General features: G+C 40.4%; 1 protein-coding gene across 1 annotated transcript in view; it reads left to right on the forward strand.

Moving 5' to 3' along the window:
* KLHL29 (kelch-like family member 29) overlaps positions 1-10,147 on the forward strand; it is a 262,545-nt gene that overhangs the window by 118,419 nt on the left and 133,979 nt on the right. The window contains exon 4 of the mRNA XM_009319728.1: positions 26-112. Within this exon, the coding sequence (XP_009318003.1) occupies positions 26-112 (87 nt within the window). The remainder of the gene's footprint in view (positions 1-25; positions 113-10,147) is intronic.

Here is a 10,147-nt window from a genome sequence, read left to right on the forward strand (position 1 = left end):
GCCCCGCTGCCCCCCAACACGGCAGGGGGCCCGGACAACACCAACGGGGTGCAGATGCTGCGGACGATCGGCGTGGGGAAGTACGAGTTCACGGACCCCTGGCACCCCAAAGGTAAGGCAGGCCGGCTCGGCCCCGCGGAGCACGCAGGCGGGGGTGGGCAGTGGGGTCGAGGGCGGCAGTGGACCCCCAGGCCTCCCTGCCGCTCTCTTCGGGCTCGCCAGCCCAGCTTCGGCATCTGTCTTCGCGCTTCCCTTTAATGCATAGCTTTTATGAGTTAATGACAACAAAAAGCAGTGCGTTAGAAAGAGGGAGGATGACCTGTGGGCGTATTTTGTAGTGAAAAACAGCTTTCGGGCCCATCAGATAAGCTGGTGCTCCCGATGGTAAAGCAGCCATCATCCCGTGCCTCTCCCTTTGAAACACACACTCATGTTTCCATCCGACCACTTTCCTTCTGGCTTCAGTTGTGCATTAGTCACAACACTAACCTTCTTCTTCAACCCTCTAGTAGGAGCCCAGGCCAAATGCAAGTAACCCTGCTGACTGAAGCTGAACAACCCAAAATGTTCAGCGTTAAGGGGAAAACTCTTCATGACCAGCTTCATTGGTCTCAAATGCTGCAAAACACCCTGAGTAGTCATGAGCGTTCCTGAGAGGTTGACCTTTTCTGATAAGAAATTTCTAAATGAGCCACACCATTGGGTCATGTTGGAGTGTTATTTCCGAGCGTCTTACCCTAGACACTTCAAAAATACCTACGCTCTATGTACTTAGTTTCTAATTTCATTTGCAGTTTTCCCTGCCTCCCTTAAAAATCATGACTGTGCCACATGTGTAGGTAAAGCAAAATGTAGCTTACAAAAATATAAATGCAGACCTATCGGCAAAATCAATTAAATTGATTTTAAAAAAAACACCCCAAAGTCTGTGATATTTTATGTATACATTTGTATTCAGGCACAATCCATGTATAAATTATTTACTTGCCATAAGCTATTAAGTTCTATTGTGTAGCTCTGTATTAAAGACAAGGAATCTCTGTTAAAAATTATTAGTCCAATAACTCTTCCTACTCGTTACATAAACTATACTTTGGTAGGTGCAAATCCTTACCAAACAGCTCTTGAAAAGGAGTTAAGGCACAAGCTCAGCAGTACTTTTCTAAAGCTAAATATTTGGACTGCTTTTAAATTTTCAACTCCAAGCCCCAAATATGATGAGAACACTTGCTGGATGGTGAGCTTCTGAATTTTTCTTTAAGATCTAGATTCTTTAAGTGATACTGGCCCAATCAGGTAGCAAAAAAATCACCAACAATTGCTTTATAAGAGTTTTGTTAATTCTTTGCCTTTAAAAAAAAAAAATCAAAATCCACAAAAGCAATTTCTCAAGTTAGGTTTATAAGTTACAAACCCTTGATTTTGTAGAAGGAGAAAGGGGAGAGGTTTATACTCTAATCCTGGTAGACTAAGCTGTAGTGGTTCTGCTGGATGTCTCTCTTCTCTGTGGAAGCTATTTGTCTTCTAAAAGGCATCATCTCCACTTTTCATAGCCACCTATCCCAATTTACTGGACTGGATACTCAGATACATGATCAAATTAACAGAATTTAAAGGATTACTTGGTGTCATTGGAGACGTGCAAATATACAATACAAGGAAAAACACATAAGCTTAAACCACTTTCACTGAGGTAATTTGATCACGTATCTGAGCCCTAGTGACACTAACCTGGTGAGACAAATGAGCATGTCAGTGACTGCACACTTGAGGTTAGGAATACTCTTAAATGCCTTGCATACTTAGGGCCAGTAGCATCAGCTGTTATTTACTCTTCCTCCATCAATTAAGCTTCGGTATATCTCTGGCTAGTAGATGAAGTAAACTTCAAATCAGAGCCTAAGTAAAAAGATCGTAAAATCTTTAATCAGTCTTTTAATATTTGATTTGCAAAGTCTTAATCAGCATTCTTGCTTCAACTGCTGTAAACCCTAGTCTAGTCTAATTATCCGAGCGCCGCCGAGCACGGTGAGGAGGTGTTCATTAAGGTGAGGAGGAGAGTTCCTCACTAGAGTATGCCAGGCATGCCAGACCTAGCTCTGGTCTGGTATTTGGAAACCTTTGTACCTAGGAGAGGCTTGTAAGGAGAATATTAAAACAAGCAGTATTTCTAATCCATGACAACTGCTGACACATTAGCCATACTGTACCTTATAAACTGCAAGCTAGACATCTGTTTTCCCAGGGATTAGCTAGCTTCTCTATGACCATCAGCTGTTGAGTTATTCCTGTTCCTGTAGTGGTTAAAAACAAACAAACGTACGATAAAGAAGCATGCATATACAAATGTCTCATAAGCAGGACCTATTTTATAGAGAAAAAGTCATCTCTTCCTTCATTTCCAGTCTTAAAAGCCATTACTTCTAAAGCTATAATTCTTCTTTTCAAACCTGAAGTCAGACAAGATATGGGTTGCGTTTGGTTGTTTTGAATGAGAGAAAGAATCAGGAAAGAGAAGACAACTGGGCGTCTAACCAGACCTTAAAACCTCACTAGAATAAGATTCTTAATATAAACTGTATGGATTTCAGTGTGCCTCAATTTTCAAATTATTTCTTGTTTTAATTTCAGCCCTCAGGGATTTCAGTCTCTAAAGCCTGACTGATTTCACAGTCTTACATGATAGGCGCCTTTCTCTCCGGGAAGGAATGGAAACTATGAGACAGTACTGAGCTGTTCAAATACAAAAGTTCAAACTAGTTCTCTACAAGTTTCAATTAAATATTCTCTCTCTTTCTTGGGGAACCTTGGCCAGTATTATAATAAGAGCCACTGCTAATGGCCTTAAAATCTATCTCATTATCCTGAGATACTCTGTATTATTATTTCACTTGACAATCCAGTCTTGTACAGGTTTGAATAATTACCCAACTGTCCCTTAAGTGAAAGAGCAGTTCTTGCTGGTTAATATGATAGGGTTTCTTGTATTTTTAGACTTTATTAGGAAGCTGATTTGAAACGTCATGTTTTATTTCCCATAATTATCTTTCATTTGACTGTGTACATGTTGGGGCCACATTATACTGTATTCATGCAGAACTAGGTTTCTTACGTAGCTGTTTCTAAACAAATGTAAACAAATAAGTTGCCAAAAGTTAAAGGCACTGCTAGTATGCCATCTCAGTTGCAATAGGTCAAGAGATCTCACTTACGTGACTGAAAGAGTCAAGTCATTTCTGTGCCTTTGCAGAAAATACATTTTGATAACAAGAATCATGATATAAAACAGATAACGTCGTTCTCTTTACAGTGTCACAGCTAATTCCCACTTAATTCCATTGAAACTACTTGTAAGAAAATAATTTTTGCATGGATTAGAGAATTTTCTTGGTCTGGATCTTGTATTCTGTGGAAGGATTTTTTATTTCTTCTGTAATATGATAATACGAATGTTAAGTTTAGCTACATGATCCATTTACTTAGTGAATTCATAAAGCAGTCACATTATGAGAGACAAATAATGTTTCAAAGTAATTATTGCTTTTAGCAGCGTGTGAAGAACTGTAGGGCTGCCTTACGAAATGCATGGAGACTTTCACCATACACAGTCAACAGCAATTTCGAGAGGTATCTGGTTTGGCCTGTAATTGCCTTTTGGATAGGATTTATGCCAAATACTCCTAGCTGACTTCAAAAGGTATGTCACCTTAACACAGACATGTAACCTAGTATTTTAGAACAGAACCAGCCCTTGTTTTCTATCCATGTCCTAAATCTTGCTCTGTAATCTAAAGATTAAGTGCCAGGGCAGTTAATAAAGCAGAATATTCAGAACCATAAAGATGTTCATTGTGAACATATTCAGTCAAGGTCCACTGAAGTTCACATAGCCAAATTTTTATGTGGCTTCTTCAGAAAATGCAGAGTTGCAAATAATATTCAAACATAATTTCAGTATCTTCAGGCTGCATGTGCCAGCACAAGTTGTTGCTTGCACAATGTGCCTGCAGAGAAGAAAGGGATGGAAATCGTCCCTTCAGTTTCTGACACAAGGTACCGGTATCCCATACCATGGCACAGTGACAGAGACCAACATCTATGTGCCTGCCAATCCAGTTGAGCCCAAATGGAGAGAAATTAGTCAGTCTGATGAAGGACTAGAAGAGATTGGTTTCCTTGCAGAAATAACTGAGTAACTGAGATTTAGTCCTTGACATTTTCATAGGGCAGAATGCTTCTTTATATCCGAGACTTGTAGTAAATCCAAAACTGAACCCTTGGTGGATAGCCCTGCCATATGTAGGACATAAACGATCCAGCTTGGACTCTGAGATCTGTTATACATTTGAAAAGACCCTTTCTTCATAAACTTGATATGCTTTGAAGCATAGTCGCTAACACAAAAAACGAGGAAAATACAGTTCTTCATTGTGGTACTTTCTCCTGCAGTGTAAATTAGCCGTGGACATCATGGGTTTTAATTTGTGGATGTTCATGGATAATGTTGATGTTTGTTTCCATAGTATTTTCGTTCTATAATTCTTTGGTTTGCAGTCCTTAACTAGTGGGAAAAGAAATCAGATGCTAATTAGCGTTCAGAATGTAATGACTGTAGAAACATAACAATATCAGAAATAAAATCTGAATGTTAATCCTTGTAACACTAATTCCTTAACACTTCATTTTCAAGCATCACCAAATACCATGAACTAAACAAAACTACAAACGAATACTGTTGCATCATCACTTATTGATTGCACCTTTCACACTTTACTTTACTGCATTGGAATTCTCATTAGACCTCAGACAATATTTACTTTCCTTAATCATGAATAGTAACAAGGTAGACGACAACATTTTGTCAATAACCATCAACTTTTTCTTCACAAAAGGCTGAATTTTCAAAGGGATTTCAGCTTGACCTGCAATTCTGTGAGTGTACCTAGTTCTAGACATGAATGCTGGGGGGTGGGAGGTGTTTAAATTCAAAGTGCAAACTAGCATTTGGAATTCTAATAATATTAATTAAAGGATATTGTGTGATGAAGACTCTAGAAAGCCTGTTTTCAGTTCTCTGCCTTGCACCAGAATACATGGCCTATGTCACCTTAGGAAAATCTCCCTTATTTTTGTTTCCATAGATATAGATAGGTAGATAGATAGGTAGATTATACAAAGTTATAGATATAAAATTATATATAAAATTTGTGTGTGTGTGTGTACATGTATATACATATATATACGAATATGTATGCATATAGTTGTGGGGAAGGAAGTCTACAACAGAAATAATAGTACATTCTATCTCCTGTTTCTTGTAGGAGAGTTTGGTTAGCACAGAGGTCTGTTAGCATTGTACATGCTTCTTACTGTGTTTTCCTTAAGATAGTCTTGATTTTCTGGGGCAGCCTAAATGGTACCAAGATACAGATGACTAGTGATCATTTGTAAGCTCAACACATAAAAGTTCACAGAATCACAGAACAGTTGAGGTTGGAAAGGACCTCTGGAGGTTGTCTGGTCCAGCCCCCCTGCTCAAGCAGGGCTACCTAGAGCTGCTTGCCCAGGACCATGTCCAGATGACTTCTGAATATCTCCAAGGATGGAGGCTCCACAGCCTCTCTGGGCAAGTGCTCAGTCACCCTCACAGTAAGAACGTGTTTCCTCATGTTCAGAGGGAACTTCCTGCGTTTCAGTTTGTGCCCATTGCCTCTGGTCCTGTCACTGGGCACCACCAAAAAGAGCCTGGCTACATCTTCTTTGCACCCTCCCTTGAGGTATTTACATACATTGATAATGTCCCCCGCGAGCCTTCTCTTCTCCAAGCTGAACAGTCCCAGCTCTATCAACGTTTCCTCATAGGAGGGATGCTCCTGTCCCTTCATCATCTTTGTGGTCCTTTGCTGGACTTTCCAGTAGATCCATGTCTCTCTTGTACTGAGGAGCCCAGAACTGGACATGGCACTCCAAGTGTGGCCTCACCAGTGCTGAATAAAGGGGAAGAATCACCTCCCTCGATCTGCTGGCAATACTTTGCCTAATGCAGCCCAGGATACCATTAGCCGCCTTTACCGCAAGGGCACACTGCTGGCTCATGTTTTAGCATGTTCACGCACAGTAATGAACTTAAAGCAAACTGCTTGAACAGGTCCTCTAAAATCAAATATTTTTCAAGATTAATTACAGTCTTCTGTCATTAGAATAATCTTAACAGAATTGCAAAGTTGATGAGGGTATCTAAGCCATCACTTGAGCGAGACTGAAATACATTTCACCTTTTTGTGTTCCAGGTGGAGTATTTTCAGTAATTCCTGTCCTGTCTTTTAATGCCACTATCAGTCAGGTCATGACAGACAGTGATTTAGTGCACTGAAGAGTCAAAGAGTACTTGTAATAGTCCTAGAACACTGCCTTGCTAAATGTACAGCATAAAGAAGGTCATCAAATTATCTTTTGATTGACAGCTCTCAGTATGTGAGTGATTTGAGATTTCCAAGTTTCAACTGGAGCAGGAGCCTCTCACTATTACCAATATTTTATGAGGGTTATTGTAAAAAAAAGTGTGGGGTTGCTAAAGTGTGTCAAAACTTCCTGAAACTGCTCTTAAAAGTCATCTGCTCCATGCTGCTTTTTTTTATACCTGTTTTTTTTTAAATAAGCACCAGATTTGCAACTGTAGTTCATCTGTTCTTGAAAGTACAGAGCTGAAGAATTTTGATTTTACTCTGTTATGTGATATTATGTCATCACTTGCAGATCCACTTAGGTAATTAGACAATGACACATTTGAAGACGTCTTGAGTTTCTTCCCACCCTGAAGTCTAAGATATGGTTTGCTTAGAACATAGTTTCTTAACAAATATGGTTTTGTCCATGACAGTGGCCACTAAATGCATTCAGAATAAGTCTGAGAGGCGGCAGACAAAATTACTATTTTGTCTCCTGTCCACACAACACTGTATTCACAAAGTGAATGGCTGGATGATAACCAAAATCTAGGCTCCCTTTTGGCACAGAATACATAAGTGGCAACTCTATAAATACAGCCCAAATTTCCAGGCAGGCCATCCATCCATCCATCCATCCATCCATCCATCCATCCATCCATCCGTCCGTCCGTCCATAGAATCATAGAATCATAGAATAGTTTGGGTTGGAAGGGACCTTTAAAGGTCATCTAGTCCAACCCCCCTGCAATGAGCAGGGACATCTTCAACTAGATCAGGTTGCTCAGAGCCCCGTCCAACCTGACCTTGAAAGTTTCCAGGGATGGGGCATCCACCACCTCTCTGCGCAACCTGTGCCAGTGCTTCACCACCCTCAGCGTAAAAAATTCCTTCCTTAGATCTAGTCTAAAACCCCCCTTTAGTTTAAGGCCATTCCCCCTTGTCCTGTCGCAACAGGCCCTGCTAGAAAGTTTGCCGCCATCTGTTTTATAAGCCCCCTTTAAGTACTGATAGGCTGCAAGAAGGTCTCCCCAAAGCCTTCTCTTCTCCAGGCTGAACAACCCCAACTCTCTCAGCCTTTCTTCCCAGGAGAGGTGTTCCATCCCCCTGATCATTTTCGTGGCCCTCCTCTGGACCCGCTCCAACAGGTCCATGTCTTTCCTGTACTGAGGACTCCAGAGCTGGACACAGGTGGGGTCTCACCAGAGCAGAGTAGAGGGGCAGAATCACCTCCCTCAACCTGCTGGCCACACTTCTTTTGATGCAACCCAGGATACGATTGGCCTTCTGGGCTGTGAGCGCACATTGCACCCATCCATCCATCCATCCATCCATCCATCCATCCAAATGCTGTTCCAAAAATCCCTTGCAGAGAGCTGTAACTGCATTTGGATGTTCTGAAAGTTATTAATTGTCCAAAACAGTTGCAGAGACTCTGTTCTCCTTTCAGAACTCCTTATGTTTAATTTCTGATTTCTCTGACCTTGTCTTCCCTTGGTCCTCTGTCTTGTTCAACTCCTTACACATATTTGGATGCAACCCTTGTCTGCATCCAACCCTTTGGATGCAACGGGAAACATACCTGTTCCCTTTCGTGCTGTCCTCATATGCCTGGAGCCACCTTAGAGCTACCTTTCCTGGAACGTTCAATTCTCTCCACAAGTTTGGCCTTTCCTTGAATTTCCCACTAAGATTTCTTCCTCCTCACAGCAGGATAATTCCACTGCTTTTGCTGTCATGACTTAAAAAATGGACAGTCAAGTTATAGCTACTACAGAGAGTCAGCAGAGAATGGGGACTTTGTGCTCAGTCCAAACTGAACATCAGTTCAGTTGTGTGCATTTGTGTGTACACTTAAATGTTCTCAAGATGGACTATTCTGTGAGAATAGTCCTCTATAGACCTCTCCAGAGGTCTCCAGACAAGCGGATTTATTAAATTGCAAATGGGTTTTGGTTTCCAAAAAAAAGTGGAAATGTGGGGGGGGTTTTTTGTAATCAGCAGTCTTCCATGGAGCAGTGCCTGAACTCTGAATGAAGAAGAATAATTTCTGTCTCGTTGCGTTCAGAACGAGAATGATTCTGTCCCATGTTAGATTAAAAAAATCTAAACAAATTTGTGCAATACAAACATTTTCAAATAGCAACTTTTCTTACCCTGCTGTGCCTTGAGATTGCTGATGATAAGCTCCGCTGTCCCACAGCGAGGCTGGGCTTTGAGCTCCAGTCAATAATAATAATAATAATAATCATAATAATAATAACAACATGGGATTACATAACACCTTGCATCTTCAAAGTGCTTTTATGGGCATAAATTTTTAAAAAATTAACTGTTTGTCTTTAAATAACTGATGAGCATATTTTGTAAGACTAAAGATACAAGGACTTTGGCTGAAGCAAAAGCAAGAATAACTGTCAGGAAACTAGTTTTGGTGTAATGTCCCAAGCTTCTTGCATTCGGTCTGTTTTGTGTTATGGCTATATTCAGGTTTCTAGTTATACGAAGTGAGGGTAACAAGGTATTTGTATATAGTTCCATCTTAATATTTACAAATCATTACATTAGATTCCCAGACTAGATATTCTGGAAAGTATCATAAGGTGATGAAATCATCACTAGGAAGGAGGTATATAAGCTTGCAGAAATGATGACTCATAGACAAACCTTCCATCATCTAAATGTGCAAGTAAAAGTGGCACGAAGTTTTGTCATACTAAAATCAGAAAATGACAGCATGTGGTGTTGTACATACTTATTACTGTACTGGAAGAATCACTGGACTGCTGACAAAATCAGGAGGTTCAAGATAAGTATTTGACCATGAGTACAGACAGTAATATATACGTACACCTGTGTGTACCGGCAATTAAGTCAGACGCATTTGACTAGACGAAGTGCCAAGATACTTAGTCAAGTGTGCACAGTATGACTGTAATACTTTCCAAGGAGCTAAGACATATTCAAGGGTTTACCTAAAGACTTTGTACATCATATTTTGCACAATGCTAATTGGCATTGCAACATCAAAAAAAAACCAAGAATGTAGGATTAAAGAGAACATTATGTTTTTATTCATGATTGCTCTGATGTTTCAGAAGAAGACAAAATGTGTTTTGTCCATCAATCTGCACACTGATGTGTTTGGGTGAGGATGAGGAAGATGGTATGAAAAAGACAAAATTAGCTAGAATGGAAGAGTTCTTAAGAGAAATGTGAGCTGACACTCCTGTTCAGTCTGACTGATGTATAGAGGATCCAAATCCAACATCAAGCCCAGCTCCTCTGTGGGACCTTTCCCTTGTGAATGAAGATGGAGATGCTCCTTGCATCCCCAAGCTGTGGATGTCCTTTAAAACATTTTGCACAAAACGCTACCATCCTGTGCAAAAACAGATGGAGGAGCAGTGCTAGTAGATTCTTATTGCCTATAACCTAGAAAATGGGAGATTCTGCTCTTTGCCTTTTCCTGCATGCTGTGCGGACTTTGTTACAGATGTGAATTTTCTAGATGGCTGAATTTGCTGGGGTTTAGGTGTTTTTCTGCTAGATATACTCCTATCATGGCCAAACTGCTGTTTTATGAACAGGTTTTTTGTATACTTCTGTAGAACGGTTGGAGCTCTGATTTGGAAGCCATATTGAGCATCCAAATAGAAAAGCACTTTTCAGGAGCATTTCAGACCTTTCACTAGCTGGAT

This window comes from Pygoscelis adeliae, unplaced genomic scaffold (genome assembly GCF_000699105.1).
Source record: "Pygoscelis adeliae isolate BGI_AS28 unplaced genomic scaffold, ASM69910v1 Scaffold121, whole genome shotgun sequence".
Taxonomy (NCBI): Eukaryota; Metazoa; Chordata; class Aves; order Sphenisciformes; family Spheniscidae; genus Pygoscelis; species Pygoscelis adeliae.